This window comes from Solanum lycopersicum, chromosome 1 (genome assembly GCF_036512215.1).
Source record: "Solanum lycopersicum chromosome 1, SLM_r2.1".
Taxonomy (NCBI): Eukaryota; Viridiplantae; Streptophyta; class Magnoliopsida; order Solanales; family Solanaceae; genus Solanum; species Solanum lycopersicum.
The window spans coordinates 43,156,488-43,182,711 of NC_090800.1; the positions used below are offsets into that span (position 1 = coordinate 43,156,488).

General features: G+C 30.5%; 2 protein-coding genes and 1 pseudogene across 2 annotated transcripts; 2 read left to right on the forward strand and 1 right to left on the reverse strand.

The window, feature by feature from the left end:
- Window positions 1-890: 890 nt before the first annotated feature.
- On the forward strand, window positions 891-3,839 carry LOC101245090 (uncharacterized). Its single transcript, XM_069297594.1, has 4 exons — window positions 891-1,578; window positions 1,931-2,478; window positions 2,585-3,195; window positions 3,296-3,839. Exons 1-3 carry the CDS (start codon window positions 995-997, stop codon window positions 3,091-3,093), a joined length of 1,641 nt encoding a protein of 546 aa, XP_069153695.1. The 5' UTR covers window positions 891-994; the 3' UTR covers window positions 3,094-3,195; window positions 3,296-3,839.
- On the forward strand, window positions 3,190-3,736 carry LOC138342073 (uncharacterized). Its single transcript, XM_069294258.1, has 2 exons — window positions 3,190-3,195; window positions 3,296-3,736. Exons 1-2 carry the CDS (start codon window positions 3,190-3,192, stop codon window positions 3,734-3,736), a joined length of 447 nt encoding a protein of 148 aa, XP_069150359.1.
- Window positions 3,840-3,943: 104 nt separating the features above from the next.
- LOC138342078 (uncharacterized) lies at window positions 3,944-10,224 on the reverse strand (annotated as a pseudogene).
- Window positions 10,225-26,224: the final 16,000 nt, after the last annotated feature.

Consider the following 26,224-nt stretch of genomic DNA (forward strand, 5'->3'; position numbering starts at 1 on the left):
ATAATTGTATAATCTATGCAAATTAATTATTTTTTTAATTACGAAATACCTTTGTGTATATATATTCTTATTTTCTTCTTTATTTTCCTTTTAATATTGATTAAAGAACAAATGATTTATTATTTCATGAATAATTCATCCATTAGAGGTTCTTGAGTTATGTGATAGTCACAGATAATCAAATTCATTTTGGAATATTGCTAATACTTTTTTAAGAACCTATTTTCACATTATTTTTAAGTATGGATATTAGTAAAAAAATATTTGCAAGTTCAATGCAGTTAATATTTATGACCGCACAAAGCGCGGACAAATTACCTAGTTTACTATAAACCATTATATAATTTGAACCTTATGTGTAAAATTATGCATTTTAAAAATGAAATGATTTTGATAGAAACAAATTTAAGTAAGTATAAAGTTATAACTAGAAGAGCCATTAAATAGGATGAGATTGACTTTCCTAAGGAGTGGGTAATTGAAGAGACAACCTCATCCAAAAATAATATAAATCCTGATATTTCTATTGTTGAGTCGACACCTGATGGGACAGTAAAAATTAAAGTAAAAATTATATAAATCATAGTGTAAAACATAAATTACCTCCTATCCCTACTCTTTTTAAATTTACAAAAAATTCTTTATTTTTAATAAGTTTCTGATACATAATAAAACACTTAGATACATTATATTGTATTCCATTTTATCCGTTTGTTGAGAAATTTTGGGGATCCGTTTGTTGAGTAATTAGGGGGATTAAAAATAGAAATTTAAATTAATGCCTACTTTTTATGTGCCACGGTTATTATTCCCTTAAATAAAGGCATTAAGTTGTGTGTTTTAAAAGCAGTTATATTCCCTTAAAATTTGTCATTAGTCATCTTCTCTTCTTTTATGCAGTAACGAAATTTTTAATTTTGATTAATGATCTTCCATTTTTTTGGCAGAAACCATATTCAAATTTTCGTTGAAGGTAATTTTGTATCCGGTCGTAATGAATATTACGATATTGCTAAGGCATTCAGGAATATGGGAGAGTGAGGTTAAATACAACCAGTACAAAAGTGATGGGATAGTGGTTGGAGAAAATATTTCATATATGAATCTAATCTCAGCAATTGCTACTGAATTAAATATTGATGAATTGAAAAAAAATATTATTATCCGATATATTGTAGAGGGCAATTCTTCTCCGATGATAATTAGGAATGATATGGGTGTGAAGCTGTTTATAGAAATAAAGAAGCAAGAGGTTGGATTCAGTATGTATCCGCTTTGCATCGATACAAATGATAAAAGTACAGAGGAGTTACAAATTTTTGATTCAAGCAGTGGTGCAATTATGTGTATTGAAGGTGGACAAAGAGACGCTAATGCTCTAAACGTTGTTGAATCAAACATTGGTGATTCTTGTTACATAACCGAGATGGAGAAAGAAAATTATATATCGGATACAAATATATCAAATGTGAAGACGAAACAATTGTACAAGGATAAAGCAACTCTTGTGGCTGTAATGATGAAATACAAAATTAAAACTAGCTTCAATTTTAGAGTCAAACGGTCAGATACAAAAAGGTATATAAGTATTTCATATTTGATTTTTCTTTACACACTTTAGATAATGATATTTTTGGATAAATTTGGATTATTTACATGGTTAGTATATCACTTGGTGTTGGATAATTAAAAATTTATTTTGTATAAGTCAAAGATGGAATTATAATTGTGACAATTTAATTTATTTTGTATTCATTTCACTGGAAGATAACGAAACTTGGATACATGGGATCAGAAAAGGTATACACATATCAATGTTATGGACGTGTCTGTGAACGTGTGTAAATATCAAAAATTTTGTATCAAATCTTAAAGTTTCAAGTATACATTTTTTGTACTAACTAACAAATTTATATTGGTATAATTGCAGCTATGTTTTAGAGTGTTATTCGGAGAATTGTTGTTGGAAATTAAAGACGTCTGTTAGGAAAAACACTAATATATTCAAAGTAAGATACTTCAACAGTGAGCATACATGTCCATTAAGGGATAGGGTATTAAGTAAAGTACAAGCTATTGTTGGATTTATTGGTGCTTTTACAGCTCCAAAATTGGTAAATCATAAGCGAAAACATACTCCAAATGATATAATTGATGATGTTAGGGAAATGTATGGTGTTGAGATTTCTTACCAGCAAGCATGGCGTGCTAAAGAACGTGCACTAGAGTTGATAAGGAGCAATCCTGCAGATACATATAAAAATATGCCAAGATACATACATATGTTGGGAACGGTGTATCCAAATTCTTATATACGGATGCACAAATCAGAAAAAAATGAATTTATGTATCTATTCATTGCTTTAAGGCCTTTGATGAGAGGGTTTGAGTTCTGTAGGCCTGTTGTTGTTGATGGTTCACATCTTAGTGGAGCTTACAAAGGGACGTTTGTATTCGCAAGTACTCTTGATGGGGCAGGTATATCATGTTGCTGCATAATTATAATTTTTTTAAAATGATAATAATAACATTGTTTCAACATTATGTATCAAGTACATTAATATTGTGTGTTGACTATGTTAAGGTTGCATATTACCATTAGCTTACGGGATCTTCGATACGGAAAATGATTGTTCATGGACATGGTTCTTCACACAGTTCAAAAATGCATTTGGTGAGAGAGAAAAAATGTGTGTTGTTTCTGATAGAAACGAAAGCATAATTAAGAGTGTTAGTATAGTTTATACAAATGTTCCACATTTTGCATGCATATGGCACTTGTGGAAAAATGTTCGTACATACTACAAGAGAAGTAAAAACACTCTAAGTGATCTATTTTATTCGATGGCTAAGGCTTATCGGAAAAAGAATTTTGAAAAATTGATGGCTAAAGTGGAAAAAGTAGATGGCAGAGTTAAAAAGTATCTTGAAGAGGCTGGCTATGAAAGGTGGTCTAGATCTCATGCAACCGTGAATAGGGGTAGAATGATGACATCTAACATTGCGGAATGTATCAATGGTTGTCTTGTTGATGCACGGCAATTACCTGTTTTGGACTTTTTGGAAGAAGCCAGAATTCTATTTGGTTCTTGAAACTGCAAAAATAGAGAAATAGCATCTTATACAAAGGAAACATTAGGGAGGAAATTTGAAGAGATATTGATTATAAATGCGTCCAAATGTTCGAAAATGAAGGTATTTATTCATATATCAAATAATATGTATCTTGCTTAAATATTTTAAGATTTTTTTTGTATCAAAAAATCCAACAGTAACTTTTTAAAAACTATTGCAGGTTGTTGCATCTTCAGAATTCATTTTTTCAGTTTATGAAGGTGGTATAAGATACATCGTTTGCCTTAAGAGAAAGAAATGTTCTTGTGGTAGATTTCAGCATGATGAAATACCTTGTGCGCATGCAATGGCTGTTCTTAAGAAGAAGAATATCAAAGATGTACACCCATACTATTCTGATTACTATAAACCTGATGCATTAGCAAACACCTATGCAGTTCCAATGGAACCAATGCCGGACAAAAGTGATTGGATAGTTCCGAAAAGTGTTTTGGAAGAAGTTGTATTGCCACCAAGATACAAAAAAATGCCTGGTAGACTAAGAAAAAAAAGAAAGAAAAATGCAGATGAAAAGCTAAGCGGAAACACAAATTGTTGTGGACGATGCGGACAAGAAGGTCACAATAGAAGAACATGTACTTTCTTTCCAAAAGATTCATAATGATTATGTTTCAGGAGTTCCTTAAATAAATGTAATAGCGTAGCATTTGGTTCCACTGTTACACAGAGATTCTGATTCAATAAATTTCATTGATCATTTCGCAGTGTGTTCTCTAATTCTTTATTTTTTGTTAAACTCTATTTAAATTTGACATTATATTTATGTATCAGATACTTTATTTTATAATCCTTACTCAAACTTACTTTAATCAATATTAATTGCGGAAATTTCACCCAAATTATTTTCAGTTCTAATTTAATTTAATTTAGTAATATAGTATCATGTGTGTAGATACTTAAAAAATTTCATATTTTGAAGGCAAATAATTGTTCGTAATATATATAAATCATAGTACTGAATATATCTTATGTGTACAAAAGATATTATTTTTAAAAAAAAAATAGTGTGTATCAAGTTTAATAACTAGTATCACTGTTTGTGATATTATATATTTTGATATTTCATGTATCATATACATAATTTAATTACGTGTATAATTTTCTTTTTTTGTATCATACAATTCTTTACTTTTTGTTAAACTCTATTTAAATTTGACATTATATTTATGTATCAACTACTTTATTTTATAATCCTTATTCAAACTTACTTTAATCAATATTAATTGCGGAAATTTCAACCAAATTATTTTTAGTTCTAATTTAATATAATTTAGTAATATAGTATCATGTGTGTAGATACTTAAAAAAAATTCATATTTTGAAGGGAAATTAATTGTTCGTAATATATATAAATCATAGTACTGAATATATCTTATTTGTACAAAAGATTTTATTTTTTTAAAAAAAAAACTGGCGTGTATCAAGTGTAATAACTAGTATCACTGTTTGTGATATTATATATTTTGATAAATCATGTATCATATACATAATTTAATTACGTACATAATTTTATTTTTTTTGTATCATACAATATATTTACGTATATATAATAAGTGTTTTTAATGACAATAATTACATTAGTGTAATTATTATTATAGTTTTGATACAATAATGACATTAATGTCTCACTAACAGTATACATAATTCCTGAATTCATAACGGTGATTAAAAAAAATTAAAGTAATAGAATAAACCATTTTAAAAATCAAAACACTTTCATAATTTAACAATATGTGTTGTTATGTTAATAAATACTTCAAACATCTTGTTTAACTCCAAACAAAAAAATCAAACATTGAAAATTAACTAGCCTACATTAACAATTTCATCTTCAGATGATGGGTTTAATACATTCTTCATTCTTGGACGGTCATCACTGTTGCTAACATATCCAGCATTCATCTTGTCGAGACCATACTTCAATAAAAGAATCGCATATCTTTTGCTAAGATAGCTACTCTCAAAACTATTACATGACATATTGATTTTGTCACTCAAAAATTCTGCATATACAGCTACAAACAGTCCGCAATCACTACAAAAATAATAAGATTAATTATAAGGATGAATTAGATACAAAAAATAAAATAAAATAATAAACAATACTCACAGGCTATCACTTTTTTGTTGCATGTTGTCTTGAGCAAACTCCACATTAAACGAATGTTGTGGACCCAAAATTTCTCCAGTTTTCATGTCTTTATATGCATCCAATGCTGCCCAATCTGTTCGCTCCTTTTTTCAAAGAAGCCACTATCATGAAGGTAGTTTGGAAGGATTTGAGACAACTTCTTGATGTCTGTAAAATGAACTCTCTTCCTTGATCTCGAAGTTGAGTCATACACCCTTATAAGCCTTTCTTTTAGAACCACAACAGCCAACACCCAATGGAAATTTTCATCACAGTTCATAGGAATGTAAACCTCATCTACTAAATGCCATGGTAAAGCAGCAGGAATAGAAAAACCATTAATGATGTTAATGATAGACCTTTCATGAACTGATACGGCAGCAGCACGAATCATGTGTTCTTGTGTGGTAATTGTATCATCTGCATGACTGTTATAATACCTTGAATATGCTTTGTTTATATGAGACTTAAACAAGCAATTGACTGTAGTATATCTATACTGATCCATGCTTCTTTGTTTGGACTTCTTGCGGAGATAGTAAAAGATTACATCTATATGCTGCAAACTAAGAGAAAACATAGTACATGGTAAAATGTATTTGATAAGTGAAAAACATATGCAGGAACTAATTTGATACCCTAACTGATAAATATATTTTAAATAATCAAATTGATACTTAATATTAATAACAATCATATTAATAACAACATGATACAAAAAAGTGTATTAGTATTTGATACTTATTATTAACTAGATATAATATAGTAAGTTTTGAAGTGATACCTAAAAATCAAAATTTGACAAAATAATGTATATGATACCTCATCAGTCCAACATCTATTCGGTTGTGACATGGTATAAAACCAATTCTTGTCCATAGGGAATGCGACAACAAAATCAATATAATCAACACCAAATGAAGTAGACTTTGCTCTGTATTTGTCCTCGGATTGTTTCCTACACACATATATAATTTTTAGAAACAAATTAAAATAATATTATACAACACAAAATTAGCAAGACATATTATAATAACTTACTTGTTCGCAGGTGATTTTAAGAGACCTTTTTCAATCCATTGCGAGAACTCGTCCATCATACCTAATGGCAATTGTTCAAGAATACCACAACCTTCAAATGGATAGAGTGGGAGAACATCATCATCTATTTTTGCCTTGCCTTAATCGTTGGATCCAAAATCTGTCAAATATAGAGACCGTAAAATTCTTGCAGGCATCCTGTGTCGTGGTGCTGGAGTCTCAGTATCAGGAGGAAGTGAAGATTTCTTTACACGTAGTTGGGTGGGTAGTTGGCTATCAGATAACCAAAAAGCACTCTCATTTTGTTCCACATGACTAATCAAACATAGTGGTTGGACATTGTTTTCCACTTCTGTAGATGTATCAACAGAAAATATACTTGTAGTGTGCTTTTCAATGTTGTGCTGAAGTGTATCAACATCATGTTCATCCGCATTTAAAATCTTTGTGTCTGAGTGAGAGGCTTCACCAGTTGTATAATTCTAATAAATATTTTGTTAGACTAAATTCGGACACAAACAAAAAATTTAATGTATACTGATTCATAATATTTGTACTTACATTTTCATTATTAAGAGAAACTTTTTCAATCAAAACATGACTACGCTGTGGTGAGTGTATAACCTCTACGACATCCTCCATCTGTTGTTCCTTTGAACAATCCATGTGATTAGGTGAAACAGATTGTTGGTCCACTTTATCTGTCTGTACAATACCAAAACATAATACATAATTCTATTAAATTAAAAGGCAGAAAATAAAAAGATGAATAAAAAAATTATTTTTAAGTGTCATATAAAAACTTTTTCGATATTGATATCATTAACCTGTTCATCAGCATCAACAGTAGATCCACCAATATCTTGATCAAAATTATGTTTCTGTTGAAAAAAATAAAATCGATAAGTGCCAATGAAAATGAAACAAAAAAAAAGAAAAATAATACCTTTTCAGTTTCATTAACCTATTCATCAGCATCAACAGCAGATCCACCAATATCTTAATCAATAGTATGTTTCTGTTCAAAAAAATAAAATCGATAGGTGTCAATGAAAATGAAACAAAAAAAAGAAAAATAATACCTTTTCAGTTTTGTTGTCTTTCTCCAACAACTTTCATCAACTCAGAATGATTTTTTTTAATCAACTCCACAAGACAACCAACTTGTTGGTCAACCTATATGCAAATTGCACAATTTATAAAGAATTCGTAATCAATAACAATAATTATAAAACATATAAGATAATCACAAAAAAATATATGATTATAATACTAACATAACCCTTCAAGTATTGCTTCAGTCCCTCTAATTGTGAATTTTCGAAAATTACTTTTTGAAAATCTGAATTTACGGGAACATTAGATACATTGTCAGCTTGAAAAGTTGGTAAATCTGGAGTGTAAACATTCTGAGTTCGTTGCTTTTCTACTGTTGTTGATTTGGAAACCTTTGTTTTATGTGGATGTACAACCTTTCTTCTCTTCGGTGGTGGGGTAGATCCTATGCCAGAGACTCGTGTTGATCTCCTCAACAATTGATCTGGTGGTTCAGATGAAAAGTCTTCAAATCCAGGAACCTCTTGTGGCTTCCCAACATCAATATTAACATTTGATGTACCAGGTTCATCATGAGTTACATAACTGGGTTGAGGTAATTGCAGTGCTGTACATTCCTCTCCAGTTGGCTGAATATTTGTACAGTTATGCTGAAAAATAACAAAATATTGAATCATTGTTAGAACGAACAAAAAATGTATCGATAAGTAACAAAAAAATACTAAAAACAATTATATATTAATTACCCCAGTGAAAACGCTTTCCATAAACATCTCAAATTTGGGCTTTTCAGCCACAACTTTCCAATTGCAAATTCTTGGAATAAGATTTTGTTCTTTAGTTGCAATCTCATTATCCAACACAGAAGCACATTCATATATCCATACATTAAGTGCATATGGCATACCATTTAATCGATACATTTTTTTCTCTGATTCAAACTCTTGTCTAAGTGAATTCATTAAACTTCTGAAAGCACGTTGACCCCACGGGTACTGCCGATAAGTGCCATCTTCAACCATTAAAAAACCTTCAATTGGAATTGTTGCAGTTCCAAGTTGAGATAATACAAAAGAGTGGATGAAAAACATGATAGTCATCTGAAGTTGATCATCAATATCATCCCCACCACCCAACATAAATCGATCTACCAGACGTTGTTTATTTACACTGTAATTAGGCCCCGGAAAATACCTCTGAACTAGCCTACTTCTTTTCGAATCTGGATATGTAAAATTCTTAATATTTCCATTGCATTTAAATCCAGTAATAATTGCAAATTCTTTCATGGTAAAGGTTAAGATATTTCCTTTAGCATGACGAATGTGAAGCTCCTCGGCTAGATTATCTTGCTCCACCTCTAAAAGGAGTAAACACTTTGTGATCTGACCTTGGTAATTACATTTAGGAATATTCAAATATGAACCAAATATACTATTCCTAAATAATTCTATACCCTCAACCCCCATCGATTCCTCTAAGTCTCTTAATATGTTTGAATTGTAAGTACAACCAAACTTAAGAGAGTGTTTGGGAATTTGTTTAACCACATAATTTATATTCTGCAATTGAAAAAAGTGATATTGATATTTAATATAACATACAAGCTTAATATGATACATAAAATGCAAAAATAAAATTGATACATAATTCTAAAAACGTATCGTAAGTCAGCCAAAATGATACCTAACAGACACTTTATAGCCTAACATGATACAAAAAATTCAAATTCGTATTTGATACATAAGTGTAACTACAATTATAAGGCTGTCTACTTGATACTAAAATGATATAAGTTTGTCTACTTGATACTAACATGATACAAAAAAGGCGAATTCGTATTTGATACATAAGTGTAACTACAATTATAAGTCTGTCTACTTGATACTAACATGATATAATTCTGCCTACTTGATACTAACATGATACAAAAAATGCAAATTCGTATTTGATACAAAAGTGTAACTACAATTATAAGTCTATATACTTGATACTAAAATGATACAAAAATTGCAAAGTCATACTTGATAAATAAGTTTAGCTACAATTATAAGTTTGTCTAATTGATACTAACATGATACAAAAAATGCAAAGTTATATTTGATACAAAAAAAATCAAATTCATACTTAATACATAATTGTAACTACAATTATAATTCTGTCTACTTGATACTAACTGATACAAAAAATTCAAAGTTATACTTGATACATAAATATAACTACAATTATGTATCTGTTAGTATTTTCTGAATCAGATAAATAATCTAAAAAATATAATTGATACAGGAAATTAAAATTATATTCTTATTAAAGATCTATTAAGCATAAACCCCAAAAGGAGGTGACAACCAAGAGGATGGGCAACTGGGTATGATTTACATAAAAAAATTTTTGAATTTCAACTTATTTATAAGTACTACAAATATGAGTCTGTTAGCATTTTCTGAATCAGATAACTACTCTAAAAAATAAAATTGATACAGGAAATTAAAATTATATTCTTATTAAAGATCTATTAAGCATAAACCCCAAAAGGAGGTGACAACCAAGAGGATGGGCAACTGGGTTTTGATTTACATAATTTTTTTTTGAATTTCAACTTATTTATACATTAGTAATACTTAATAAACAACATGTAAAAAAAAGTATTTTCTGAATCAGATAAATAAACTAAAAATATTTTTTCTGATAACACAAAAATACATTGCATGTGACAAAAAAAATTTAAAAAAAATCGAAATACGTACCGGTGGCAGTGGAGGTCTAGATATGGCCATTGCAAGCTTTCTACCCCTCTTCTTGGGTGTCTTTGCATGTTCCTCTTTTTGTGTTTTATGATTCTTCGAACTTTGGTTATCCATTGTTAGAAAAAAATGGCGGACAGAAATGGCGGACAGTTTAAAACGACGAAGGCGTACGGACGGAGGCGGACAGATTAGACGACAGCGTACGGACGGAGATCACAACTTTGATTTTCAAAGGAGGACAGATAGAGAAAAATGGCTGACAGCTTAGAGGAAGGCGGACAGACGGAATCAAAGCCGGACGGACGGAGAAAATGGCGGAAAACTTAGAGGAAGGTGGACGGACGGAAGGAATCAAAGGGAGACTGATTGAGAAAAATGGCTGACAACTAAGAGGAAGATGAACAGTTTAGTAATTAATTAGTGGGAGTGGTGAACAAGGTGAATAATGTTTCTTTATTTTGGAAAAATAAAGAGTAAAATAAGGGATAATATTTAATTGGTTAGGATTAATTATGGGAGTCGTGTATGGGTATTTTATTTGGAGAAAATAAAGAGTATAATTAGGGGTAAGATTTAATTGGTTTGTATTAATTAGGATTCTAATTTATTTATGTATCTGTTAGATTAAAATTATTAAAAAATAGGGATTTTAGTAATTTTTAAAAAAATTAGGGAAATATGGAGAATATGTAAACTTAAGTTGTATATTCATGTAATTATTCCTAAATTCACTGATCAAAATTAATTGATGAGTTATGTTGATGATATCGGTCTTCCTTCATGAATGCTTAGATCTAACTCATCTTACATTTCTCCTGTTGATTATATTGTTGATATGTCATCTAGAGCGTCTACTTCTTAGATTAGAGATGAAGATAACTTTAAAGCATCAACTTCTTATATGAAAGAAGCAAAAAGAGTTGATAAATCATATTGTTACTCCTGATATGGAGCCTATTATGTCTAATATGGACTTACCAAATTGTTTGAATGGTTAGATCGGGACTTGATTTTAGACTAGGATCACCGTAAGTAAAAAATTTCAAATGAATTTTTTCATCCCAAATGGGAACCTTTTAGAAAATGGTCTTTTAATGTTGTGATAAAACTCAACGAACATTTTTTCGAGAAGATTCTTATAAAGATCTTTCTAAGGTTAATAAATCTATTGCATTTGTACCATGGTTCATGAAAAAATACATTTATGATTATATTTTCATGTTAGAGCATGATGGTATTATTACCAAATCTCTTTTACCTCTCTTAACAATCTTTTCAAATTGAAAAGGATAATAAGACCATCTATCATACGGCATTTGCAGAAATGTTTGGAAGTTACACTGCACTTATTTCTGCTAAGCATATAAACACATTGATAAGACTAAACAATTACATGAATGTCTATTTGAGTATTCTAGGAGAGCATATTCTTTCTTTACATGATAAAATTAGTCATTTATGTTCTGAATTAGGGAAGCCTAAAATCATTGATAAAGAAAAGAAGAAGGCTACTCCTACTATTCAACTGCCTTCAGAAATTAAGGACTTTAAATTATCAAAAATTGATAATATTGAAAGATTTCTTCAAGAAAGGTTCAGCGGGTAAGTATTAATTCCCACCAACAAAGTGAAGGTGATGTCACTAATAGGAATAATATTTCAGATGAGATTAATAAATCTCAGAGAAACATGCTAAAAAATTAGTTCAAATTATATATTACTATACTAGGCTGACTCCTCAAGATTTTCTTCTAGAGGAGCAAGAAGGGTTATTCAAGTTTAAGTATCCTTTATTCATCATTTCTTAGGGATTCAATCAAGGTTTGTTGGGAGTTCATCAATGGGTTCCAATTACCAATTAAGTCCCCAATGTTTCTTCAATCTCAAATTTAAATTCCCAAAGAATTGATTAGGTTTTCATTCAATTTCGAATTGGTTCTGTTCATATGAATTTCATTGCTTTATTATAATTTGGACTTAAAGACGTGGTTTTCAACTAATTCAATGTGAACCAATGTATTGATCTATGAATTTAATTATAAGTCCCAACTAACGTGAATTTGTGAAATATCTTAAATTTATGAATATGTTTTTCTCAAATCATACATATTTTCATGAAACCAATGTGTATGACTTAAGTAAGCTTATTGATTAAGGTATCTATAAGTTTTATTAAGCTTGGTCACATGACATGAATGACATGTATATTTGCCCTCAATGCTTTTGGGCCAAGTAGGATTTACTTACAAAATTAGACCCTTAGTGGCGAGAAGTCGACACGAAATTCCTAAATATTGCCACTGAAGGTTTTGAGTGATTTTTAGAGGCGGCCAAGGTTGCAATAGACATTCGCTAGTAAGACCTATTTTTTCAACAAGAAAATATGATAATTAATTTTCAGTTACGACCTAATTTTCTAAAATAAATAATATGTACTATTAATATTAAAAACATCCATAAATTACGAAAATTGTATAAATTACTTCTGGACTCAAATTTCCTACTACATAATACATTATTGTACATTTCATGCATTTGTATATGACATAAAATAAAACATATAATATCTTCAAACTTCTCATTGATCAACATCATTTGTAATTTTTTAAAAAAAGAATGAAGAGAGAAAAAATTATAATTTAATGCTAAAAATCAATGAAAATCTTTAGTGGTGATATTCTAGGATTTTGTAGCAATTTTTGTAGCCACTAAGGATCTAGTTTTTGGTAACAGTTTTATTAAAAGTTATGTTGTATATATAAGATCGATTTTATTGGTTACGTGTATATATTTAAAATGAACCCCAAAGCATATGTCAAAGGAGTATCTCAATGGTAAATAGACTTCAAGAAAGCGTATCTTGTGGGCTTAGTCATGGGTTCGAATCCAGCAAGCAAACCTCGTATTTCTAATTTTGAAGCGTCGATGTTTCACTAATGATTAAAATTTTATATTTTAAATCTCTAATTGAAAAGTCAACAAATTAAAAAAAATCCCGCTTTTTCTAGGGATTTCAATATTCTATTTTTTCCTCCTAACTTCTCTTTCAACTAGAATACTGACTCTCGTTTTTCTGCTCGCCTGACGCTTGCTTCTGCTTGCTGCCGCTGGTGGTCCTTTTACCTCCGCAGATCATTTCCTTCTCTTCTCCATTCGAGATTCGACCATCGATGACAAACTTGGTAAGTTCTTGTATTTTTATTTTTTTAAAAAGAATCAAAATTCTATATGTGCAGTGCACCAGAAAATATTTGTGAAGAAAAAGTGTGCTTTGGTTTGTGTTTATTGTTAGTCTTTCTAATGTTAAATTTGTGCTTGCTCTCCGTTTGCACTTTGAAAAGCCGAAAAAAATTCTAAAGGAATTGAAGAGCTTGTTGAATTTTTGAATGAGTTGTTCTACTTTATTCCTACCTCATTTTCAAAAAAGAATGATCTCTTTTTTTTCTTAATCTGTTTAAAAAAGAAGACCTCTTTCTATTTTTTGTAACATTTTAATTTCAATTTTTCACGTAACATGTGTAAGACCACAAGATTAAAGGGCAATTTTATACATTTGATATAACTTTAATATACAATCACAAGATTCAAAAGTATACTTTATTTTCTTAAACTCCATATTAAGTCAAAGTAGATCATTCTTTGTGAAACGAAGAGAGTATCATTTTATAAATATGTACTTTAAATTTGTTTTTAAGCTAAGTTGTAATTGTAAGAAATTATTTGAACTAAGGATTTTTTTTGTCAACTTGTTTGTTATTCATCCATTTATATATGATCCTACCCGACTCATTTATTTATGGATATTAGTGTGTTTAATTTTTTTTTGAAACCCCTCAATAGTATTTCTAGCTCCGTCACTATGTATATATGTGCGATTACTAGCGTGTGTTTATCGTATTTGAGTGATTCGATAAGAATTATTAGACACATGTTCAATTATTTCTACATTGTCCTATATTTCAGATCAATATACCCTGAGGAATTTCTATCAGCCTTCCCTTTACTCAAATGAATTGCCTAAGGATCGTTTTGGTTAGGAACAAGTTTAGCATATCAGATGGTTGATCTTAACATATTTTTGCATTTACTTAGATGTGACGCTTCATCTTGGATAGGTTGTTGAAAACCTTTTCTACCACAATATGAAATATTTGTATTTCAATTACGTCTTTACTGTTTTTATGATTGAGAAGATGATAGCATTTAATTTTTTTTTCATTATTTTTTCCTTTGATGTTATATGTGATTTTCTGTATTGATTTGCACAAGTAAAATAAGTTATACTATTTGATGTTGGAAGATGTAATATTTTTTCACAATTTTGGTCGATTCCCTAAGAATATATGCAGTATTTAATATAATAACAGCAAGCATGAGAAATTAAATGATGAAGTGGTAAGCAATCCAGGGCATACCTCCCAGAAATATTTTAGTTACAATGATATGTGTTATAATTCATTTCAATTGAGATACATGTATTCAATAATAGCTTTTTTTCTTTTGGTTATTTTCAAGCGACGTGTTAGTATTAGAGCTGTCAATATAGGCTAACTCATTCCATCCGAACTAATTCATACAGATTTTGATAATTTATGGGTTAGGTCGGGTTAGCCCATTTTTTGTGTGGGCTAGAAAACCGGTCGGTCCAACCAATAGGTACGTGAGCTACAGGCTTGTCAGGCCAGACAACTTTGTAAAAAATTATATTTTTATAATTATTAAGTTAAACTATAAATTATAATTTAAAAATCATAAATATTGACAAAATAATATTATATGATGTTAACGTTACTACTTGTTAATCATATCAATAAATAAAATTATCTTTATATAATATTTAGAGAAAAAAAACAATTACCCCCCTCGAATATGACCAAAATTGCAGAGACATACTTTAACTAAACTAAGTCCTATTATCCCCCAGAACTTTTTTTTTTTGTAATTTTATACACCTTTTGTCTTACGTGGCACACTCCGTAACTCCACGCAATTGAGGCACGTGGGAGATATTTGGATGCCATGTAAACTAAAAAGGTGCACAAAATTAAAAAAAAAGTAAGTTCAGGGGGGTAATAGGACCTTAGAATACTTAAGGTTTGTCTCTGGGATATCGGTCATAGTATAGGGAGGTACTTGTGCATTTTTCCTAATATTTATTAAGTGTTTTCAAAGAAAAATATAAATATCTAAATAGAAATATTAACTTAATTGTTTTGAGTTTGAACTCTCTTTAATTTCAAATTTTAATATTATATTATATTTTTTGATTAATTATTATTGGCCCATGGGCCAGCCCTACCGATATTTCTCAAACCCTATAATTCAGTAGAATTATTCAGGTCGGGCTAAAAAGATCTTTTCTTAAATACGCTCCAAAAATCTTAGCCCATCCTTATTAAATTTCAGATTAGGCCAGGCTGGCCCAACATACATAGCCCATATTGACAGTTCTAGTTAGTATTATGATTTTGTATATGAGGCTTCTCATTACCTACTAATTACAACCTAGGTCGTTTTGTTGGACGAGGCTTCTCATTACCTACTATTTACAACCTAGGTCGTTTGTAAGACGAGGCTAACTAAAAAAATACATATGATATTTCCTATTATATTTTCTATGCTAATATTAATGAAAATTTTGGTATTATATTGTTGCTTTTATACAAGCTATTCTAGTTATGTATATCATGATATTGTCTTCATTGTATCAGAAAGATAGACAATTTATGATACATACCTCATGATCTGTTGATGGTTCTTTTCTGATGTGCAGATAATATATGAAAAATGTAGATATAAAGTTTCATTTACAACAATTGAGAGATTATTTTATAGGCAAGTAAGCGTTTTTACTGACTTACACCTATATTATTTGAATAAAAATATCTTTATGAACTGATCGACATGTTACATAATCAATTTTCTATTGAATGTTGAATCTTGTAGATTCAAAACAATGCATATTGAATTGCAAATAAGGTTGTTTCAAAAGAAAGTGACAAATAACTGAGGAAGAATCTTTTACATTAATTGTTTTTCGGAAAAGGGTCTAAATTTCCTCTCAACTATATGAATTGGTACAAATTAAAATTAACCTTCTTCTACCTTTTGGGCCTAAAATGTCCTTGCCGTCAAACTTTTGGCTCTATTTTGCCCCCATCTTTAACAACACAAATTCATTGAAGAAGTGTAACTATTTTATTAACTACCCTAATAATTTAACTAATTTAAAAATGGCAAAAGGTCAAATATACCCTGAACTATAGGAAATAGTTTAAATATGCCCCTAGTTTATATTTTGGGCTAAATGTACACCTAATGTTATACTTTAAGGCTAAATATACCCCTACAATTAACTAATGACACGTGGACGACCAGAATTAAAATAATTATTTAATTTAATATAAATTAAATTCGGATGTAATTCGCTCCGCCCCACCCAATAATTTAACCCGACATAATTTAATGTCCGATTGAGTTCTCTCTAGAAAACCTTCTTCAACTTTAATTCAAATCACTATGCAAATCATGAATAAATTTAGAGATAAATGTCAAAAACACACCTAAACTATACATTTTTTTTAGTTTCATACCTCAACTATTGAAAGTTTGAGTTTCATACCTAAACTATCATTTTTTAGTTTGAGAAACACACCTCCCTCTTTTATACCACTCTCATCATGGTATGTGTAATACTCTCTCTCTCTCTCTCTTTTATTTTAAAGAATTTCCACATCACACTCCACATGGACAAAATATTCGACCTTGACAAAAAATAAATAAATTATTAGTATAGTTAATATTAAAAATTAAAATACTATTATAAAAAAATAATATTTTCTTTATAAGATAAAATATAAAATATTTTTCTTACCACACACCAATTTTTAAAGTTGTTTATTTTGTTTAAATTTCTTTTATAAAAATATTTCAATTTTTACTTCATCTCCTCCCTCTCATCAACTACTGATTAGATATTATTTTATTTTTTAAAAAATATAATTTTACCCATCCCACTTAACCCTTCGATTTCAATTTTTTTCTCAGTGTTTAGATATACATATCCAAAATATTTTTTACTTGCCGCCACAAGACTTTTTATATTATTTAGTTGTTTATGTTATATTTGGTACACTAGTAGAATTTTTTTTCTAAAAATATATGTACGTGTATATCTAACACAAAATAATAAAAAACGTAAAAAAAATAAAAATTAGGAGTGAAAAATTAAATAGGATGAGGTAGATTTTTGTAAATAAAATAATATCAATTTCTATCGGGAGGGGGAGGATGAAATATTATATTTTTAAAAATATTATATAAATAATTTTTTTTAAAAGGATGGGGTTGTCGCAGCGGAGGGGGTACGTGGAGGGGGTGGTGGAGTGAGATAAGAAAAATAAATTAATTTTTTACATGGATAGTAATCTTTAATTGTTAATTAATATTATATTTTGTTATTTAATTTTTATCTAGTTAAAATATTTTATATATGTGAAATGTAATGTGTCAGTTTTTTCATATAAAATAAAAAATGCTCTACACACACTACTAGGGTGTGTTTTTCAAACTAAAAAGTGATAGTTTAGGTATAAAACTCACACTTTCAATATTTATGTATGAAACTGAAAAAAAAAATTAATAGTTTAAGTGTGTTTTTGACACTTATCTCATAAATTTGTCCAAATTTTTTGTATCCATTTCCTCCATTTACATCACTTTCAGTCATTCACCATGATATCACAATACCCCCTGATAATTCCTCCACTTTTTTCAGGAATTTTTGCTCTTTTAACAAATTTATCATAAGGATGAGTCCCAATTCTCCATCAATCCAAACTAGTTTCTCCTCTAGCACAAGTTACTAAACCAACTACACCAAAATTCTGTCTTTTTTTTTTTTAAGAATTTCATTAGCAAATGTCATTCCAGGACCAAGTCCACAACTCGTTAATAAATTGATCCCATAATTGTAGAAGCTCGTGTGCTTCTTCCCATTTTTCAGCTGGACTTTGTCACGCCGTAACAATCTCTGGATTTTTTTATTGCAATTTGCAGCAGTCCACTTGCTCTTTGGAATCCATAGTTGGTGTACGAAGTCTTGTAGAGGAGCACGGTTTATGAATTCTGGAGAGAACTCAATTGAACGTTTAGTTTCTTGGTTGTAAGATAAATTCAGTGGGTCAATACATTATGTCGGGTTAGATTATTGAGTGTGGCGAGTTATATCCGAATTTGATTTATTTTAATTGAATAGTTCTTTTAATCCTGGTCATTCACATATCCTCAGTTAATCATAAGGTATATTTAACATGAAGGGTATATTTAACCCAAAAATATGACTAAGGGTATATTTAAATTATTTCCTATAGTACACGGGTATATTTGTCTCTTTGCCGATTTAAAACTCATGTACCCACCTAAAAATGCCCCACTTATTCTTATCCAAATCTTTTAACCCAACTTTGATCTTCTTCTTCTTCGTTGTCGTCATGTTCTTCTTCTTTGTTGTTGTCTTCTTCTTGTTGTTGTCGTCATCTTCTTCCTCCTTTTTTATAAAGAAAATAAGAACTAATTTATTGAATCATTTCAAATTGGAATATTGTCAATTTGATCAAGTTAAAAAAAACAGACTCCAAGAAACATAACGAAGACGTAGAAACTAGTATTATTACTCTAAATTCTTAAAGATTCACCCATTTTATTATCACTCTGTCCACCACCATCATTGGGTAAATTCCCCATGAAATGCAGCCATAAAAAGAATACAGAGTAGCAATGAAAGCAATTGAAAGTGTCGAATTTGTTGAATTGTAAGTCTAGTGAACAGACGATTCCAGAGAAGGGATCAGAGATCGGCGCACTTGGCGAAGTGAGTATTATCGAAGATCGGCGCCTGAGAAGAAGAGCAATTGCTTGATATTGCAGGGAAATTAGGAGAAATGCGATGAGAAAGATGAAATGAAGATAGAGAAGAGAGGTCATTTTTGTAGTTCCTCCTCTTCTCTGTTGTCATCATTCTCTTCTTGATTTTCTCCATTTTCATTGCCTTCATCTCCTCTTGATTCTTGATTTCCACTTTCATTTTGTCCAGAATTTTGATTATTCACATTATCCCAATCCTGCAATCTGTCTCTCTTCTTCTTCTTTGTTGTCATTTTCAATATCTTGGTGTTTTCTTTTTCGTTCTTCCTCTTTTTCATCGGTACCTCCATTTTCAGGAACTGTTTTGTCCTGAAGCTAACATTTTTTGTAATTTTTTTTGCAGGGAAAATCAAAGTTAGGTTGTTTAAAATGGGCGGGGCTCTTTTGGTGGAAATAAAATTTTAAATTATTTAAATTAATAATTAGGGAAGCCAATAAAATAGTGACACATCATTAATAAATTTGAGTTGTTAAAGAAGAGGAAAAAATAGAGCCAAAAGGTTAATGACAAGTACATTTTAGGCCTAAAAGATAGAAAATAGGTAATTCTGTACCAATTGGCATAGTTAACGAATATTTTAAACCCTTTTCCAATAGTTTTTAAATAATTTGAACTCTTTGTTCCAAATCTGGAAGTTAACAAGTAATATGGTTAAGGATGTTTTTCATACTTATATATTGTTAGTGAAAAAACATACAAGATAATAAAATTGAAATATTACAATTGAAAATAAAATGAAGAAATTAATATCTTCAGGCTGAGGTGCGGATATCTCGTTCTCTATAAGGAGATTCAAGCCCACTGCAGCAAATGTTTTCACCAGTCCAGCAGTAGTCCTCTTTGACTTGTCCCCTCCAGGATACAACAGTATTCACAAAGTATAACTCAACAACTTTGGACAAGAGTTGAGTTCAAAGCTCCACAAAAAAGAACACTTCCCTTCAACTAATAAAAACTCTCTTTTAGACTAACTCTTTCACTCTTTGATTTATCTTGTGAATTGTGTGTACTAAAATCAAATGAAGACTATCACTGTTTATACTACAAGAAGTCTTCCTAGAAATGAATAGGAAGATAATGGAGGTAGTAAATAGTGAAGATAATGGCCTTAGGAGTTTCATAGGTTACAATGGAAGTTACATAGGTTACATAGGTTACAATGGGAGTTACATAGGTTACAATGAGAGTTACATTGGTTACAAAGAGTAATGGAGGGATTAAGAATGAAATATATTTATGGATAACCAATGCTAATGGATGATGTAGAAGTCATCCATTCCAATGTTCATTCTTATAACTCCAAAATAAAGCAATTTAATATGTTAAATATTAGTATTAAAATGCTAATAACCTAACAATCTCCCACTCATTTTAATATTTAGATAAGAGAGTATATCAGTTGAAGGAAGATTACTATGCATAATGAAGTGTGCTCTGCATTGTACCTCCACTTAGTGAAACAGTAACTATTACTCCAGAGTCGTAGTGGTCTCAGACTTGAAATATGACTGCTTAAGGGAAATAAAATATCACTGCTCACACATAATAATCAAGGTGTTGACATGAGCTTTAACAGTCAACACGTTATGGCCATGTGCTATCCCGGTTTCATGAGTGCATTTGAGAATAAGCCCCATTCTCATAGGAAGCGACCTACTTCCACACATCATATAGGTGAAATATGTCGAGAGTGCTCTTGTAAGATTAACACTCCACCCATACGGGCTACAGATATTCATTAAGAGTTTTATCAACTCAACCTTCGCAAACTACAGGAAATAATGCACTCACATCATAGGGAGGAAAAAAATAGTGCATTTTTCACAACAAGTCATCATATGATTAGTTTTTCCCTTTGAACCTGGTTATAGGATCTCTAGTCCCCAGGTTGGGTTTCCTCATATATGACTCAAGAATTTGTAGGCTTCAATCCCATCCCCCTCGATGTGCTCCAGAACTTTTCTCTTGTTAAGGCCTTTGTAAGAGGATCTGCAAGATTATCACAAGATTTGACATAATCAACATTAGTGGTACCATTTGTCAAATACGATCTTACATTACTGTGTTTCCTCCTTATAGGTCTTGATTTACTGTTGTAATAACGGTTTTGAACTCTACCAATTGCAGCGGTGCTATCACAATGAATTAAAATAGGAGGAATTGATTTTTCAAAATAAGGAATTTGAAACAACAAATCTCTTAACCAATTCGCTTCCTCACTAGCTGAGGCTAAATCAAATAGTTCAGCCTCTATGGTAGAGTTAGCAATTATAGTTTGCTTTTTTGATCTCCAACAAACAGCACCACCACCAAAAGTAAAGACCTAACTAGTGGTAGAACAGGAATCACCTGACCAAGTGTTTCAATCCGCATCACAAAAGCCTTCAAGTACATTAGGATATTTTTTATAGAACAAACCACAATTTTTTGTTCCAATCAAATATCTCATAACTCTTGTTATAGCATGCCAATGTTCATTACCTGGCTTGCTTGTAAATATGTCAAGTACTCCTACTGCATATGCAATATCAGGCTTAGTGCAATCAATCACATATCTCAAACCTCCGATTATACTAGCATATTCCTTTTGATTTATTACATCATTTTCACTTTCAACAGGAAATAAGTGAACACTTGAATCAAAAGGAGTAGCAACATGCTTGGAATTATGAAAGTTATATTTTTTCAAAATTTTCTCAACATAATGTGACTGGTCAAGGAAAATCCCCTCACATGTTCTTGTTATTTTTATTCGAAGAATAAAATTTTCCTCACCAAGATCTTTCATATCAAAATGGCTTCTAAGAACATTTTTAGCTTCATTAATAACATTCATGTTAGAGCCAAAGATCAACAAATCATCAACATATAGGCAAATAATCACATGAGAATTATTCCAAGACTTATGATATATGCACTTATCACACTCATTTGTTTTAAAATCATTTTCAATCATGCAGGAATCAAACTTTTCATGCCATTGCTTGGTGCCTGTTTCAAGCCATATAGAGATTTAGTAAGTTTACATACTTTGCTCTCTTGGTCTGCTTCAACAGAACACTCGGGTTGGTCCATATAAATTTCTTCATTTAGGTCTCCATTTAGAAAAGCAGTTTTTACATCCATTTGATGAATTTGGAAATCAAAAATTGCAGCCATAGCAACTAAAAGTCTAATGGATGTAATTCTTGTTACCGGAGAAAAAGTATCAAAATTTCTAGGCCTTGTAGTTGTTTAAAACCTTTTGCAACTAGCCTAGCTTTGTATTTATCAATAGATCCATCTGGTTTCAACTTTTCCCGTAAGACCCATTTACAACCAATTATTTTACAACCCGGTGGTAAATCAACTTACTTCCAAGTTTTATTAGAAATTAAAGATTACATTTCATCATTCACAGCCTCTTTCCAAAAAATAGAATCATGTGAAGATAATGCTTCTTTCAAAGTTAGAGGGTCATTTTCAACATTAAACACATAAAATCAGGACCAAAATCTTTTTCTACTCTAGCTCTTTTACTTCTTCTTAACTCAAAATCAACAACTTCTTTATTTTTCAAAGTTGAAGTAGAAGAACTAGGTAGTGAAAAAATATTTTGTTCAATCCTTTGATCCCCACTATTTTTAGTATCAAAAGAAAATTTATTTTCATGAAAAATAGCATCACCAAATTCTATTACAATATTATCTTCAAGATTAAAAATCTATAGGCTGTACTATTTAAAGTATAACCAAGAAAAGCACAAGTAGTAACTTTCTTACCTAACTTTGTAATATTGGGATCCATTAGCCTCACAAAGGCTAGACAACCCCAAACTCTTAGATATCCCAAACTTGGCTTGTAACCTTTCCACAATTCAAAATGTGTCAATTTAGACTTTTTATGAGGCACACGATTCAACACATAACAAACACTTAAGATAGCTTCACCCCAAAAATTTAAAGGTGCATGTGACTCAATAAGCATGACGTTAGTCAATTCAACCAAAGTTCTATTTTTTCCTTTTTGCTACTCCATTAGACGAAGGAGAGTTAGGAGGAGTAGTTTCATGAATTATTCCCGATGATCTAACAAAAGAATTAAACTCATTTGACTCATATTCACGACCTCTATCACTCCTAATTCTTTTTATTTTTCTTCCAAACTGATTTTCAACCTCATTGAGATAAGTTTTGAAATTTTCAAAAGCGTCACTTTTATTTTTCATCAAGTAACATATGTAAACTTAGAAAAATCATCAATGAAAGTTATAAAATATCTATTACCTCCACGAGTTAGAATTCCACCAAGTTCACAAATATCAGTATGAACTAATTCTAACAAATCAATTTTTCTTTCAACTTGAAAATGAGGCCTTTTAGTGATATTGACTTTACTACAAGCCTCACATTTTTCAAAATTGTTTTTAACCATTGGGATTAATCCTAAACTACTCATGATTCCAATATAAGTATCATTAATATGACACAAACGAGCACGCCAAAAATTAGTAGAAGAAAGCATATAAACAGAAGTAGACGTTTTATTCATTTCAACATTCAACTTAAATATCCCATCATATGCATACCCCTTCCCCACAAAAATACCTTTCTTCACTATTACATATTGATCAGATTCAATAATCTGTTTAAAGCCTGCTTTATTAAGAAGAAAACTAGACATCAAATTTTTCCTCATAGAAGGAGTAAAAAGTACATCTTTCAATGTTAATATCCTTCCAGAAGTAAAACACAATTCAACATCTCCCTTTCCAAGCACTTGAGTAGTGTGAGCATCACCAAGCATGATGGTTTTGGGCTTCTCAAAATAAGTATATTTTTTAAACCAGTCTTTGTCATAACAGACATGACGGTTTGCACTAGAATCAGCCCACCATCCATCAACATTCTCAACCATATTTATGTCGGTAATCACCGCCACAAAAGTTTCTTCAGTAACATTTGCCTGAGGGTTAGGATCACGTTTCCGGAATCTGCAAAATCGAGCAATATGCCCACTCTTGCCACAAACAAAGCATGACCCCTTTTCTTGAACTTGTTGATTTTGTGCTTGGTGATTTTCACCATTATTTTTCTTGGGAGGTCTACCATTATTTTTTTGATTTTTTTCTTCTTAGGCTTTAAAGAAGTAATTTTGTGAGTTTCAGGAGTAGCATTATTCGAAGTAATTAAATTTACCTTCGACGTGATGTTGTTCTCTTCTGTTCGTAAAAGTGCATCTTGGCCCCTTGCTTCTTCTTCCATGCGGATTTTCATCATCAAGGTTTCAAGAGAGATTTACTTTTGTTTGTGGCGCATAGTTTTTTGAAATTCCTTCCAAGAAGGTGGAAGTTTATCCACTATACCACAAACAATAAGGTTATCTCCAATTTTAACCTCTTCGGACCTAAGATCTCCAACAATCATGATAAAATCTTGAGCTTGATCTACCACTAATTTGTTGTCCACTATTTGGAAACGAAAAAATCTACTAGCTGCATATTTTTTCGCTCCAGCCTCTTCAGTATCATACTTACTCTGCAATGCCTTCCAAATTTTCTTTGCACTAGAGTAAGTTCTATCATAATAATCATAAAAATTATCAGATAGACAATTAAGAAGATAATACCGACACTTATAGGAATCACCATCGTACTTTTCCACTTTCTCTAGATGAGAAATAGTTTCATCATCATTCATAGTGGTGATGTCTTCTTTATTTGGATTCTTCTCAGTTAATACATAAGAAACATTGAGAAGACTTAAGTAGAAAAGTACTTTACACTTCCATCTTTTGAAATGGTTACCATTGAACCGAAATGACTTGTTAAGATCTCCCATCTTGACATTCGCGGTTTTTTCAATTGTAGTCATCTTTGAATCTCCTTAAAATTGTCAGTGAAAAAACTTACAAGATAATAAAATTTCAAGATTACAATTGAAAATAAAATGAAGAAATTAATCTCTTCAGGCTGAGGCGCGGATATCTCGCTCTCTTTAAGGAGATTCAAGCCCACTGCAGCAAATGTTTTCACCGGTCCAGCAGGTTTCCTCTTTGACTTGTCCCCTCCAGGATACAACAACCTTCACAAAGTATAACTCAACAACTCTGGACAAGAGTTGAGTTCAAAGCTCCACAAAAAAGAACACCTCCCTTCAACTAATAAAAACTCTCTTTTAGATTAACTCTTTCACTCTTTGTTTTCTCTTGTGAATTGTGTGTATCTAAAACCAAATGAAGACTATCATTATTTATACTACAAGAAGTCTTCGTAGCAATGAATAGGAAGATAATGAAGGTAGTAAATAGTGAAGATAATGACCTTAGGAGTTCCATAGGTTACAATGGGAGTTACATAGGTAACAATGGGAGTTACATAGGTTACAAAGAGTAATGGAGGAATTAAGAATGAAATACGTAGATGGATAACCAATTCTAATGGATGATGTAGAAGTCATCCATTCCAATGTTCATTCTTATAACTCCAAAATAAATCAATTTAATATGTTAAATATTAATATTAAAATGCTAATAACCTAACATATATTAATTCAATGAATTGGTTATTACTTTATTTCCTTTTGTTTCGTATCTATCGTCCTTATTACTTCCAAAGTTATCATAAATTTATATTGTTTTCTTTTTAAATTATCATACTTAGACTTTGTTTTCTTAACATGAGCTCAAATATATAAGATGTAGCGTTGGACCGTTAATTGGGGCAGTGCTGAGCATGGGCATGCCTATGTAGATAAGAATAATGAGCTAGTTTAAAATGCACTTTGTTCATATTTACTTGATCTTTATTTAAAAAAAGAATTTTATTTTTATTTGTTATTTTTCACATATTACGGAAAAATAATTATTTATTTTTATATTTTACAGCTATTATTAATTATTTATTTATTTTTAATTATATTCTAATATTTGATATTGAACATCAAATAGATATAGTGTGATAAAATATTTATGAGAGTTATTTTTTTCTTAGTGCATGTGTCTAAACGTAAACAGAGACAGTAGTTACCAAGATTTCACTCAATAGATGATTAGCACTTTGTACAAATCAATAAATGCGATTAATGTAGTGGATTTCAATTCTACATTTTATATAACACACAAGTAAAATAAAAACTCGAAAAAGTCAACAATATCCTTAAAAATAAATTAGATTTTTATATAACGCATCATGTTGATGCCCGGAATAAC

Coding starts and splice junctions, on each gene's coding strand:
- LOC101245090 (XM_069297594.1), top strand. CDS start 995: ATGAATATTACGATATTGCTAAGGCATTCAGGAATATGGGAGAGTGAG. Junction 1,579..1,930: donor AAACGGTCAGATACAAAAAG/GTATATAAGTAT, acceptor GTATAATTGCAG/CTATGTTTTAGAGTGTTATT. Junction 2,479..2,584: donor AAGTACTCTTGATGGGGCAG/GTATATCATGTT, acceptor GACTATGTTAAG/GTTGCATATTACCATTAGCT.